This window comes from Pseudoliparis swirei, chromosome 24 (genome assembly GCF_029220125.1).
Source record: "Pseudoliparis swirei isolate HS2019 ecotype Mariana Trench chromosome 24, NWPU_hadal_v1, whole genome shotgun sequence".
NCBI lineage: Eukaryota > Metazoa > Chordata > Actinopteri > Perciformes > Liparidae > Pseudoliparis > Pseudoliparis swirei.
In genome coordinates this window covers 10,405,964-10,421,131 of record NC_079411.1, presented here as the reverse complement: position 1 = coordinate 10,421,131, position 15,168 = coordinate 10,405,964, and the positions used below count along the sequence as shown (strand labels likewise).

Here is a 15,168-nt window from a genome sequence, read left to right as displayed (position 1 = left end):
CTGCCGAGCACTAGATCCTATTGGACAAGTGTATAGCTATAGGCTTTTTTCTTTTGTGAATGCAATGTGCCTAATACAAAAAGAGATATTTAATCAGTAAGTTCATTTCTGTACTGATTTGGAAAATCTGAATGGAGAGCCAAATGAGAAGATCGTTCCTTCCTTCGTCGTCGGTGCCCATCAGCAAAACACTCAACCAAAATGTTTCCACTGATGTGGCTAGCAGTAAAAGTATGTGGCTGTAAAAGACAGTTCCAGGCATGGTGTGTTTTTATTTTCCTTTTCCTCATTCATTCAACTGACTCGCTCTGCTGACAAAATAAGATCAAAATAAGGATCTCTTTGTTATCTTGTCTCACCCAACAATAGGTCCTGTTAGCGTTTGTTCCTTTTAGCATGATACAGATACTTTTGTTTGTTTGTTGGCTGAAAACGTTTGCTGTTATTGGTCATAATCATTCTGAAACAGCAGCTTACAATATGGACAACGTATATCTATTATGGGGACTGTGCTGGAAAGTTTGTATTTTGAAGTATAAAAAAGATTTGGAAACCATCGCATTGAACTGAATGGTTTGTTGATTAACATCAAATTCACCTGATTTCAGTCAATTCACAAGCAAGAATCAATCATTCTCTGGGAGAAAGAATTAGCTGAAAAAAAGAATCATCAGATTAATTGTTACTAAAAATAAAACAATTGTAAATTGAAGTCTTTCATAGAAGCTGCATTTTATTATGTGGGCAGTATACATTGAATTACTTATTTCGCAGCTCTGATAACACGTTTCTCCTTGACCAGGTCAAGAAAAGCCACACCCTGAGAGACACGATGACACATGAGCGCCTTCAGGGGAAAACAAATAATATCACCACGCTGACAGCGCTGAGGATATGACTTTGTTTACTCACTTTCATGTTTGTATAAAGTATTCAATTGTTCAGGATGGTTTAACAATGTGTTACATAATACTGCTAACATTGACATTTGATATGTTTGAAAACAATATAACTGCTGGTTAACCAGAAAAGACTAAGTTAAAAAATTAACTTTAAATTGCTTAATTCTTGAGTTTTTCTTAAACAATAGTGATGATGACCAGATGCAATGCTAGATATACAGTCTTGTGTTTATGACCTGCTAGTTGAGAGCCACATGTGTGTGTCTAGTTTAATGGAAGTAAAACAGGTGTGGTTTGAGCACACTACACAGGGATCTGAAACACAATGGGTGTGCTCATTATCTGCACTTTCAATAGGGAGGAAATGCATCCATTCATTGTTCTGACGTGGAACGCAGTATCTGGTTGCTATGACCAGAAATCATTGTGGTAGCATGTGTGTTGATACATTACCTGTCGAACCAGAAAGGACATGTTATTAGTGTAAATGTATAGGTTTTTATAGAGAAACAAAGGCGTAGAAAATAACGTGTGTATAGTTATATGACAATGTGATGATCATAGTTTGACAAACAACAAAGTTTGTTTCAAAACCACTAAAAACCACGAACCTGACAACTAGTCAACACAGATAGAAAGCAGCAGCTTTGTGTCCTTGAACACCCTTTTGCATGTTAGCTGACGTGCAATAGTAATGTGAAACTTTTCTTATAATGCAGCTGCTGTGATGAAATAGACTGTAAGTTGAGGTTGATTTGGAAATCACTCATTCATTGTGTAAATATTAAGCTCTCTGTAATGGCTCGTATGCTTTACAAGATTTCCAGCAACTTGCATTTTTAAATAAATACTTAATTGTCTTGCATTGTTAGTGTTCTCTGTGAGATATCACTTGCATTTTATTTTGAGGACATTTAGTTTTAATTTTTAGTCAAATAAGACTGTTGCTGGTGGTCAGTGTTCTGTCCTCAAACCTTCTCCTTGGATTTATAACAGCGGTTTCGGCAGCAAAGCAATTGAGAAAACAAAAGACAAAGTGTAATATAATCACATCGTACAATGACATTAAAATACAATTAAAAACAGTCATTAAAAATAGAGAATAGACAATGAAAACAAGACATTTGTCATCATTTAATAAAAGGCAGTAGCGAACAGCAACGTCTTCAGCCTTGATTTAAAGGAAGTGAGTGTTGAAATACAGTTTTCTAAGAGTTTGTTCCAGATATATGATGCATTAAAACGGAATGCTGCTTAAGCAGACCTGTTCCCGCAACCCAAGAGATGGATAGGTCATAGTGTAGCAGAAGAGGGAAGAAGCATAGCACAGCAGTGGAGAGGTGTGGCCACATGGCTCTCATGACAGGTAGGCAGGGAGGAGCTAGATTACCTGAGCAGAGCTGACAGTCAGTGCACAGTGAACACTGCACCTGTTGCACTTCCCAGGCTCTCTCTCTCTCTCTCTCTCCTTTTCCCTCCCTCCCTCCCTCCCTCTATTTCTCTCTCCCTCTTCCTGTCCCGCTATCTTTCCCTTCTTTTTTCCTTGACGGCTCTAAACGTGAGCTGAAGGCCTCACCATGGATCCCAATGAGGCAAGCGGGGCTGAAAAGGAGAAGGAAAAAGAGAAGGACAAAGTGATAAAGAGGAGAAACCGGCCTGTGTTCCTGCGTTACCTGGAGAGGAGAAAGACGGACACTATAGTGGCTGAGGACTCGGCCAAAGGTGACTTCAACCTGGGGACGCTGGTGAGGAGGACACAGTCTGACAAGACGGAGTACAGCGCTAAACTTAAAGGTACACCACCTATTGACCTCCCTGGGGGTCAGAACTATGGCAACAATCTGCACACCTGTGAGCCAACACTAAGTGTAAAGTCTTTCAACTATTTACTTTGAAAGCTTGTTGATTACATACATTCGAGAACTTTCAGTTACATGTGTCTATTATCGATGGCCTTTAAGAACAGAATCTATGGCTTAAGGGCAAACATTCAACACACACAGATATATTTGTCTTCCCAACCAGTTCACAGAAACATACAGATATGGCAACATACAGATAGAGATGGCACAAAACCAAAACACATTGATGCATACATTTATTCCACTATCCTAGCTCACAACAGAGTCAGCGATGCTCATAGATTAGGTACTGCTCGATGGGCACCTGTTGTGTTGCTATGTGTTGAGCAGGAGATACTCCCACAGGGATGCAGCCACATATGCAAACTGTGCTCCAAACTCAGGCACAGAGGAGTGGCTTTAAAGTGTTCCAGACCAGCTCGTAAACAAGACAGCAGTGACGTGTGAGGACGGATGTTCGGATGAATGTTTATTACCAAGTTTAATCCAAACGACTTTCAAGTCTGACCTTTAGTCTCACAGTTGGGTTAACATTGAATACATCACAACAATTTGAATTGATTGAGGAAGGAACGAAAAGGAATGGAGAATGAGTTGTGATTAAAACAAATTGTCAACCCAGCTGTGTGTTTACCTCATCACAATTGCTGACCTCATCTTTTCACTGACACAAACACACTCTCACACACACACACACACACACACATGTCCGCATTTCAGAAAAAACTGACTTCACCAGTCCTTGGAATGCACTCTGTGACTAGGAATGCTGCACTTCAGGCAAAATGACTGTCATCACCGAGTCAATAGGGGGTTACTAATAAAGATTAGCATAAGTATGTTGGCTTTCCTGTGCCACTTGTTCTGGGTTTCCTTCCTGTGAACAATACACATGACCATGACGCCAATATGACGAGTGGCACCTCTTTTAAAATAGCTTATTCAGTTTATTTTGTAGCCTTCTTCTCACTTGGTGTTGCACTGATAACATAGGTTTCACACACACAAACACACACACTTTGCCTTATCAGCATCTGCTCTGTTTACATGAAACGGAGACACTCTCTTTTCCTTTGCACTGTCTGTTTTCTTGACCAACCTGCATAATGGCGGCAGGGTTGTCATATAACATTGGGGATGTTTTCAGTAAACCAATCACCCGGCCTATTCGACTTTAGCCACACACCTGACAAGCTGCATTACATATTTACAGTGGTATTACCATTGCAAATATTGACAGAACGATGACTTCACTGAAAGAAAAAACATGTGAGTTGCTGCTCCACAGCCCGTCTCAGCTGCTCGTCAGACAGGTTGGGCAAGCCACAGAACCATGGCAACATGACATCACTATGTCTAATTATTTACAGTCACTAAATAAAATAGTTCTGACAATGATTTACCAGCGCAAAATTCACGTGAGGGGACAGTACTGAACTAAATCTTAATATTTATTTAACTTTATCTATCACGTAGGAGAACTGAAGTCTTTCTCACTGTGTGTCTGTCACCTTGAGGCTTGTGTTGCATTATATATATATATATATATATATGTATGTTGCATCTAGAAGGATAAGACACAATGAATGTTAACATAATTTAAAATACGATAAATGTCTAACTTTCATTCAATTTAATATTTGAATGAATTGTTTTTGTCGACAATTTTTGGCGTTCTTCAATTTCAGTGAACTTTATCCAAAATATATTTGCAGTGAAAAAAATCCCATTGTTCACTTTGCTGTGTGGCAAAGTCATGCGGGTCATTTTTCTTGCCGGCGATACGTGATACACCATGCCTTGTATTCTGTTCAGGGGCCGTCTACTGGATTCCATTCAATGGGCTGAACAGTGAAAAGCCTTGTATCCACTTTCGTGGGAACTCCTGTGTCGGCAACCGTACCTCACCAAACATAATGCTGGCAAAGGGAGAAGTCAGCGCAGATCTGCTGCTGAGTCCAGATAGGCTACGATACATTTTAGTTTCAGTTATTTTATTGTGAATGTGTCAGTGTGGGATCATTTTTTCAAGGTATTTTGTGAACGGTACAAATTTCACACAGAATTCAAAGTGCTTTGAAGATAATCTTTATTTCAATTCTCTGATCAAGACTTTGTAGAGTAGCAAGAACATGTTTGAGTTGAAGTTAATGATCTATAAAAATGGCCGAAAACCAGATCGAAAATAGAATATGAATCTGCCATTTTTCTCATGTGGAGTTTTTCAGTGTTTCTGGGGTCTCTTTTCACACTGAAAGCCAACGTGACACTTTGTGATTATGTGGAAACATGAATGTGATAATTATATTACATAACATCAATCAGTAAAACTGTTTGTTGCAACAAAACGTGGATTAATATTTATCAAGGATTTCTTTCAACGCTTGACCTTTTTTTTATACTTCAAACAGATGACCATGACTATTTATTGAAGTCTTATCAGTCAATTATTAACAACTGGAGGAAAAGGTGTATGACTTCCCAGTTCAGTTATAATTGAGTGCTGTGGACACTGAGTTTGCACCAGACAAAAGAGTTGAACTCAGAAGAAAGCTTTGATAAAAAAAGTGAGGTGAAAGAGATGAAAAGTGGGGGAAGAGAGTATTGCAGTTTCAACTGATACAATGTACAATAGGCATTTGAATCAAGTATTAAAAGGAAATACTAAGATACATAAACATGTTCTCTCATTTGAATATTACCTTTAGAAAATGTATAATGCAAGAAGTCACTGTATGCAGCGTTGCAAGCAGAATGTGATCAGATCTCGGCAGAAGTCAGTCATGTGTGAACGCGATCTGTACAGTGTTGGCATTCATGAGAAAGTACTGCCCACTGGCCCGAGTCACATGAGTCCTTCCACCCAGCTTCAGCCACTGGTTACTGTTCCTTTCCCCCACAGCTACGCTGCCATTCATAGCACCTGCAACTTCCCGTTGCCTCGAATTAAATGCAGGCGCATTAAACAAAGGAGAAAAAAAAGAACGTCCCTACACCTGCCCTACTTGTTTTCTTTGACAGTGCAACTTTCTTGCCTACTTTATTATCATGTCCAAAAATAAAACAATATCTGGTCCAAACCCAGAATTACATTAATGAGAGCACAAGGTGTGACTACAAGGGGTGTGCCTTGACTAATCATTACTCAGACAGCTAATATGCCGCATAGAATTATTTCATAAAACGGGAGCATAAATATTCTGTAAATGTCTTAATAACATGTACACTAAGGTTAACTTTATCTGTCCCAATCTTATGCTGTATTTGTGTAAAAGTTGTAAGCTGAGGTGGTTTAAAATGAGTTTGTGTGTGTGTGTGTATTTCTATGTGAATCATTTGTGTGTGTACATATTCAGGTGTGTGTTCATCATTGTCTGCCACTCCTCCTGCAAACTCCCAGTCTGAGCAGATGGAATGCCTGAGCACGACGGAGCATTACATCAGCGGCACGATTAGTTCTGTAACCTGACACGAGCCTCGCTGCCCCCCCCCCCCCCCCCCCCAGTGGTGTGCGGCGTCGATTAGGCAGCAAGGAAGCATCCCTCTTCCCTGAACAGACACTCCTGCCTGCCATGCAAAGCACAGAGCAGCCATACTGATTAGACAGCAGGGAAATAATAATAAAAAGAGGAGTGAGCCTGACTGGCATGTTAAGTGAGGCCTTTTGGTGCTGGAGTCAAAATAATTATATCCCCGTGAAATACTGATGGGTGCTCAGGCGAAAAGCCGATGTTTTAGAAGCGATGTTGGTTTTTCCAAGCATGCACAGCCCACAGGGGGAGGTTGTTTACCCGAATTTTAGATAATACACACAGATGGCTTGAAATGTTGGCAAACACAGTCTTTTAGGGGAAATTGCAGATTTACAGCAACATGTAGGTTTATGCTCACAATATCATACATTTGCTTTATCCTTATACAACCCCTCTGACTCATTGGGCCAGATGCTGTCATAGTCATGTGACTGGCCAGCCACGTACCACCTGTTTATTTGATATAAATCTTATAATGTCAACTTTTCTCAGAGAAAATGGGTCCACACGAACGGTCCACACCCCCCTCTCCAGCACTGGACCCGGAGGAGGTCCGTTCCAGGATGATGAACCGCAGGGCAAAGGTCATCCAGGAGCTGGTGCAGACTGAAAAGGACTACCTCACAGAGCTGGAGCTGTGCATCAGAGAAGTGGTCCTGCCTCTCCGGAATCTGCAGGTACATTACGTTTTTTAGGGCCCCCGATGAAATCTTGGGGCTTAATGTGGTATTAACTCCACCAACGTGTATACACACGACAATGGTGACATTTTCTTGAGATCAAAACGTAATTGTAAAGTGTTAAAACTCAACTGGCTGTCTGCTGAAAAAAAGTTGATGTTCAACAGTCTCACCTGCTTATTCGGGTACATCTTGACCCACTTTTTAATATAATCCTGATGTACAACATTAACCCAAACCATAACAGTATCTTATTAACACACTAAAATCGTGAGATTTATTTTATAACAAATGATCCAAGTGTTCAAAATTAAAAGTTACAAATTTGAAGGCCTGATGTACTGTATTTGTTACAGATTTGATCTCTTAACCACAGAAAACATGTTAGTCTGATCTGATCAGAAAGGAAGATTCTGTCATAGAAATCCTTTTTTGAATAAATATGTTGAGACACAGTTTGAGCCTTAAACATTTTTCAAGGATGGGTTATGGAATCGTATTCCTTGCTAAAACTAAATAAATAGCATGAATATCTTAAGCTGGCAGCAGCTATTTTGCTTCCAAACCCTTTGCATAAACAAACAAGTGCATGTATAATTAAGGTGGCATGTGCCTTTCTCAAGCTCTATTCCCCAAATAAAAAGAAGAAAACAATTCTAGTTCAACTGACAGTAGAAATCCGTTTTGCACACAGCTAGGCACACAGAAACTAACAGGGGAAATTCATTTTGAGTGGACTTCAGTGTTAGACAGTCGTAGTGTGCTCTCTGCTGGTGACTCGTTTGATTTAGAAAATATTATCTATATGCCTCTTGGATTCTTCTGTTTTTTCATCTAACTTCCTGTTTTGCTTGCTACAGCATCATGATATATGACTTGATATATGAATAATAATCATCCCCTTATTGAACATTTATGTGACATATGCGATCCTATTTGTAAACAGTGAGAAACATGTAATACAAATATAATGCATCACAGGAATCAGGATTGCGATGTTCAAATAAAGGTGAATTCATATAAATGACAGCTTATTTATGCAGTAATTCTGGCTCACATTTGGACAAAAACAAAACACTTCAAGAAGATGTTCATCTTGGTTTCATTTGAATGGAATATTGAAAGTGTTTGTCCTTCATCAGGTTGTGGATGTAGACAGGTTGTTCACCAACACAGAGACAGTGTGTGAAGTTTCTGCAGGGCTCCTTCACAGACTGCACAAGGCCGTCGCTGAGCCTGATCCAGAGGCAGTTGTCATAGGTAATGTCATGTTGACTACTGGCCTGATTTGTACCTCTGCTGACTTTTAAAGCTCTGGTTTGTATTCGACAAAAGATCTCACGTCCTATTTCTATTTGAAGGAGATATTTTCATCCAGGCGAAGGCAGCTATCGAAGATGTATATAAGATTTACTGTTACCATCATGACGATGCCAACATATCACTCAAATCCTATGAGAAAGATGAAGAAATAAAGCAACATTTCACCACATGTGTATTAGCTCTGAAGTAAGTCAATTCACATCTTTCATGTATTTTTTTCTCATTATAACTTTCTTGATATTCTTAACGTTGGGTTTTATTTTGTTGGTGACTGTGTTTCGTTGTCTTTGTAATTACAGGAAAATCTATGACCAAGAGTGAGTACTATTTAGTGATAACATGGTGTTCAAAATCAACTGAATTCTACATTAAATATATTGTAATATATGTCTTGATTATTGTGTTTAATGAGCAGTTTTGGTTATGTTTTTGTTGTCATGCATTGTGAATCTTATTTCTATCCATCAGTTCATGTCAATGACCGTTTCCTGTATATACATTTATTCCCACAGAGGGAAACCCAACTTACTGAACATGGGTTCACTGCTCATCAAACCGGTCCAGAGGATCATGAAGTACCCGCTGCTGCTCGGGGAGCTGTGGCATGCAACACCTGAAGGTCACCCTGACTATCAGCCGCTGCAGAAGGCGTTCACTGCTGCCAAGATCATCAATGTTAACATCAACGAGTTCAAGAGACGCAAAGATATAGGTGATATTTAGTTTACCATTCATGACTATTTATTGAGCAAAATGTGTGATTTTGCAAAGCTAGTTCCTTGAAGATTATCTTTCATTTAAATGTTGGTTTCTTTTCATTCTCAGTTACGAAGTACAAGAGGGTAGTAGAGGATGAAGGCACACTGAGGGGCAAACTAAACAAGTTCAACATTCACTCTATTCGAAAGAAAGGAGACAGGTTTGCTGGCTATCTCAAGATCCTTACTGGAGTTGAACCACAGGTAAAATACGGTGGCATAAAAAGAGTTTGAGAGTTCCCTCCTCGCCCTCTTACAGTAATATAAATGAGTACATGTTATACAAGTTATGAGGATTGTTAAAATAAACATGACAGTTTGAAGTAAAAAAAAGAAAGTCTGGCGTCAAGGTAAAATATTGAAATACAAATTTTTGCTTTTATGCAGTTGTTAATAGTGCAAGCAGATGCATATTTTGTATTTAGCTCCTATTTAAGCATGTTTAAATAACTCTTCCGTCTGTAGGTGAGAGATGAAATATATGATAGAGAGGAGAAGCTGTTCAGGAGTCTGGAGAAGGCTGTGAGGCAGCTGGCCAAGAATGTGCAATGTTACCTGCAGCACACTCAGGTCGGTTCATGTTCGCGTGTCCTGCTGCAAAGTGTATATTTGAATGGCTTCAAACTTTCTGAGACGTTTTCCTTTGACGGCTGCTCTGCAGGAGATGGTGTCAGTAGCTGTTCAGAATGTCCAGGACATGGAGGACATGATCAAGGATCCAATCAAAAACCTCACAAACGGCTCTTCGGAAAATAATGGAAATGACCCATATAAGCACTTTGTAAGATATGGCTTTTTTCCCTTTACAATAACAACAACAACCATGGTATTAGTTGTATTCACGGCATAGTTTACTTTACAGCCCAGTTGATCCCTCTCCTCCCTGAATCTTCTATATTTGTGTCCTTGTTTCACTGTCCTGTTCCTACATGACCTCCCATTCACCCTCCAACTGTGAATCATCTGTCACTTTGCCCACAGCTGCTTGCCTTCTGTCTATTATATTAATCCTCTTCTTCTGTGCCTCTAACCTTCCTACTAGGTCCCTAACGGCCACCTTCCCTTTCCTGCCCTCTTCTCACTGCTGCCATTTCTAAGATGACTATACCTTTGAATAAGATTCTTTGTGTTGCACAGCCTCAAACCAAAGTCTGTAATAAGCTTTACAAAATAAGTGTAGATAGAAAGGCATTGGCACTCTAAGAAGCACATTGACGGTCTTATTTTCTATGAAAGGGGATCCATTGTGTCTCCTATAATGAAAACATGACGGGTGTAACTGATAGATGCTTTCAGGAAAGAGAACATTTTCACCAGAGTAACTGTTCTTTTTACTTTATGTTTAGCACTACCCATTACACTATAAAAGATGGACGCTGTAATGTCTGCTTAAGTATTACTATAAGATAAAAACATCACTACATCTTGCTTTTCTGCATGCAAATGAAGCTGTAGCAGCTCCGGTTAATGTTACGGCGTACTTTGCTGTCTCCAGTTATGGAAAGTTATTGGGAATTAGAGATGCTGCTGTATTCTGAAAACAAGCCATTTATAGATCAAATTCACATAAAAATGCACAAGTACGGTAAAAATGTTTACTTACATGTACAGAGAATACTTAATGGGCATACTGGAATTCTCTATTTATCCTCTCCCTGGCTCATTGACTTTCTTGCTGCAGAAAGACAGCATGGAGCGCTTGGTCCTCGCTCCCCTCTCCTCGCTGCAAGGCATGTTCACCGCTCCACAGAAGCTCATCCAGAAGCGATATGACAAGTTGCTGGATTACTGCAGCCGCCTGGAGCGCTCTTCTTCTTTTTCATCCTCGTCCACGTCATCCACCACTTCTTCCTCGCCATCACCGGTGTTAGAAGACCCTCCCGGTCCCGCCAGGAGGGACTATGAAGCTCTCAATGCCTTGCTCGTGGAGGAGTTGCAGAGGTTCAACAAGGCCGCTTATACTGTCCTGACAAACTGTGTGGTGTATCTAGTGGCCCTGCTCCGAGGGCTAATGGATCAAATACTACTGCGGGCCCCATCCATCCAGCAGCTGCCAGTGAGGATCCCACACATAAAGAACACTGATTCATTTTCAGTCTGTTTAATATTGACTCTAAAGTGTGTCTTGTTTGTCTTTTCAGGCTCCATTGTCAAACATTGCTGAAGTGCAGAACAGCATCATGGATGAGCTGAACAATCTGACCTTCGTCAAGGACAACGCCCAGAAGTTGATGGAGCGAAAAGTCAGCTTTGAGAGACAACGGGATAAGAAAATAGTGGTAAAAGAATCTAGAAGAGATCATTCACATCGAGAGAAAATGCTCATTATAGTCTGCAATCTACCCTAGTTAGAGCCCTGGTTTATTCTTTAAGTGTCTGTAAACTTCTCATTAACTCCCGGTTGAAACAAAAGTCACACATATTCCTGAATTCCTAAATTTGTTGAACCAATTCCAAGTCCAAAATGAGCAGCTCTAAGTCGTATCGAAGGCCGCCACACTGAACAGCTCATTGCTGTGATTAACTGGGGCATTTGGAAAGTTCCACCAGGTATCAGTCCCCTGAGACTTATTTATCTGCGTGTGTGTCAGTGTTGACGCATGTGCTTAATTAAACATACTTATATATGAGCGTGTGCTTGTGCTCGGACATGTGAGAAAATCTTTTTCTCCGACCGCCAGTACCTTATTACCTTCCCACCCTCCTTAGAATAATCTCAGACAATGATAACCAACGATGAGCCTACATGGGCCCACACACCAGACCCACTTCACATAATGACACCCTTTGCGTCCTTTAGATGCCGGAGGTGCAGCATCAAACCGAGGAACAGCGAGCCTGGCTGCGGGCAGAATATCCACCGAGCCGTCTGTACCAGCTGAAGAGGAAGTGTAACGGCTGCCAGGAGCAGGACCTCAGCCTGCTGGAGGGAGAGCTGGTCGCCCTGCTGGAGGACACAGACCCATCAGGCAGCAGCAGCCGCTGGCTCGTTCTCACTGGAGGCAAGTGTGTATGTGTGCGTGGACAAAGACCCACGAGGCAGTGGTGACTCGCCTCAGTCAGTTAGAAAGACACACAAGGTGAATTAAGTTCTTACACCAGATCACCTGCAGATATATTATATAGCTGGTGTACGTCTTATTGCACATTCCTCTGAGAATATACCTGCATCTGTTCGATGACTGAGGCTGTGTCGGCACACGGAACTTTACTTTCTGACACTGACAAGTCAGCGCACAAAAATGAGTCCCAGGGGCTCCTGTGATGTAATGGTTGTTGGTACCTCTTTGCCTGCCTCTGGAGATGGTTGCCTCTCAACAGGGCCAACTCCGTAGCTTGTCTCCATCTCCCCTCCACGTCTCGCGGAGGCACCTGAGATCCCAGTGTCTCGTCTGGAACAACTGCAGCGCGTTGTAAGCAGCGTTGCCTAGAGTACAAAGCCTCTCCCTACGGATATTGGGGAAACAAGGACGGAGAGATGACACTTGCGCGCCTCTCTGTATTTGGCAATAACAAGTTATTTGTTATGAGTGTTAGAAAAAAAAGAGTGAGCGCGTGTTTCTTGGTACGAAGTGCATTCTTGATAGACTTGTCTGTTCCTCTGGGATTAGAAGCATCCCAAGAAGGTGTTGTTCCGATTTCTGTTAATATCAACACTATGAATATGCTTGCTTCACGTTTACACATTCCTTAGTTCCCTTGCATGGATTTAAGATTGTTGAAGCAGATGCAAATGCTGACAGCCTTAATGTAAGATAATGCAGTGGACTGTATCAAACACAAATTCCCCACAGATGAAATTTATTTATTTTTATGAAGCGCTTTTAAAATTTATTAACAAAGAACAATGTCTTAGGAAGTGCAGTTTGCCCATGATTTACATCGCTGTTAGATATTTAAAGATATTTGATTGCCATATCAAAATAAATAAAACTATTTATATATATATAATATATATATATATATATATAATATACATATATATGTGTATATATATATACATATAAATTATGGGTAATCTGGTTAATCCACAGACAGTTGTTTATTGGAACTGATTTATAACAAAGAACTAGTTTGTACAGAAATGTTGAGAGGCTGTTCTGTGGATTATCCAGAGTAAGCGGGGCACTGTCTTAGAAAAGAGATGCGGTGTTGATTTTTCAGTGTTTAATGCATCTGATCAAGGAAATCTAAGAGATATATTTCTCAAAACATGCACTGCCTTAAGCTACCTGCATTGCTAGATAACACTAGAGGAAAGTGATAATGTATTTGTTTCAATTTGATTGAACTGACCCTTCAACATGAGAGGTCACACATCCTGCCTGACTGCCCCTTTGTGTCACTGTTAGGCACACAGGGCTATGTCTACTCCACATTCCTGAAGCAGTACAACCCTCTGAGGGACTCGCAGCGGAAGGGCCAGATGGCAAAAGAGCAGCAGCCGCAGCAGCAGCCGCCGCAGCAGCAGTCGCCGCCTGCCATGGTGGATGAGGACTTCGACGACCTTAGCCTGTTTGTGTCAGGCAGTGGCAGCAGCAGCCTGCGAAGCTTCAACCTCAACACCACCGACAGCGGCTCTATCCTCTCTGGACTGCAGGGAGAGCAAGAGAGCCCCGAAGATCTGGAGGAAACACAGGACGCTGAGGCTCAGCAGGTGTGTTTGGCCGACACGTTCATGCACTTTATGAATGTCATTGTACCGCAGAGCGTAGGACGAGAGGGACAGGTACAAGATCTTTGATCAGCTTTAGTTTGAGAACAGTCAATATCCAGAAGATTAAATCAACAGTTGCAGAAACACTACATGCAAACATGGGCAACACTTTGAAATTAACCGAGCAGTTCCAGGAATCGAAAAAATAGGGGGAAACACTGAAACACATCATACCACACACCACAATTACAATAAAACAACGGCTCAGCAAGCCATGTAACTTAAACTGGCCATAAGCGCCACCTGTTAAATCTGAGAGTTGTTATTACAGAGGGCCAGTAAAACTCTGCACATTGTCTCTGTTTAGCTTGCATCGAAATTAAATGGGGTGAATAACATTAAATGATGACAGTGTGCCGTCACTCTGGCTATAAAGGCGTTGTCCTCCCAGTAAGTCTTCATCGGCTATGACGACCCAATATGACTGATCTTCATCATATGACAGTTGTTGATCTTAAGTTAACACATTAATTTTATAAGGCTCAGTAGGTCAGACTGGTTGAAATATATCCTGTCCATGTGTAAAGTTAATAAACAGTGCCACCTTCTGGAATTATAGGAGAATACACTTACATATTATTTAATGACGTCGGTGGAAATTAAGATTGTGCTATTTACACACACAAAAACGAATACTGCGGTCACATTTTTTTCAAATCGTTAAATTAGATTTGCCGCTAATATGATCTAATTTGCGTCTCTTTCCACAGTTCTACGCCGTGCATGCATTTCAAGCCCGCTGTGACCAGGAGCTGACCTTGCAGGAGTACCAGCATGTCCGCATCCTTCAGTTCTGTGACCTGGGAGGCAATAAGGATTGGTGGTTAGCGGAGGCCAACGGACAGAAGGGATACGTCCCTGCCAACTACCTTGGCAGGATGTCCTACGCATAAATAGAGGGACTTTTTTTATGCATCCAGGAAACCAAACCAACTTGTGGCATTTTAAATCAACTCACTTACACTTTCATACATAATTTAAATAGTCTTGACTGTAAACCATGTCACTTTTCGACTTGGTGAAAGTCAAAAGTGCATCGTATATGTATCAAACCAAAAGTGTTGAATCTGTTTTGCCTTCAGCATATCATGAGAGCTCACCAATGGGACTTGACCAGCAATCTGTGATTAACATAAATAATGGTAGGAAAATACAGGGCACTCTGCCAAGCACTTTTTAAATTTTTTACTTCAGTGTTGATGAGTTAATATAAATAATGAAGTGATTTATTAATGAAGTAAATGTTATCTGTGAACTGATTCATACTGAAGTGTATATATTAAATGTGAAATTAAGAAATCTATCATTTATATTTGAACAATTCCGTAATGAATAAACGTGATCAAGCCTCCATTTGTCCCGCAGAACATAACAATACTCATTCAAGGACACC

At 40.7% G+C, this 15,168-nt stretch overlaps 1 protein-coding gene across 1 annotated transcript; it reads left to right on the top strand.

Moving 5' to 3' along the window:
- The first annotated feature begins 2,340 nt into the window (after window positions 1-2,340).
- Window positions 2,341-15,126, top strand: arhgef38 (Rho guanine nucleotide exchange factor (GEF) 38). Its single transcript, XM_056409933.1, has 14 exons — window positions 2,341-2,696; window positions 6,790-6,974; window positions 8,120-8,237; window positions 8,339-8,486; window positions 8,600-8,617; window positions 8,813-9,012; window positions 9,126-9,262; window positions 9,524-9,628; window positions 9,720-9,839; window positions 10,740-11,114; window positions 11,200-11,337; window positions 11,859-12,060; window positions 13,411-13,715; window positions 14,486-15,126. The coding sequence occupies exons 1-14, from the start codon at window positions 2,480-2,482 to the stop codon at window positions 14,666-14,668; spliced, it is 2,451 nt and encodes an 816-aa protein (XP_056265908.1). The 5' UTR covers window positions 2,341-2,479; the 3' UTR covers window positions 14,669-15,126.
- The last annotated feature ends 42 nt before the right edge of the window (window positions 15,127-15,168 follow it).

What these genes read in the sequence shown, in the direction of transcription:
- arhgef38 (XM_056409933.1), top strand. Translation starts at nt 2,480, where the DNA reads ATGGATCCCAATGAGGCAAGCGGGGCTGAAAAGGAGAAGGAAAAAGAG. An exon ending in TGCCTCTCCGGAATCTGCAG is followed by an intron (nt 6,975 to 8,119) that starts GTACATTACGTT and finishes GTCCTTCATCAG; the next exon opens with GTTGTGGATGTAGACAGGTT. An exon ending in ATGACCCATATAAGCACTTT is followed by an intron (nt 9,840 to 10,739) that starts GTAAGATATGGC and finishes TTCTTGCTGCAG; the next exon opens with AAAGACAGCATGGAGCGCTT.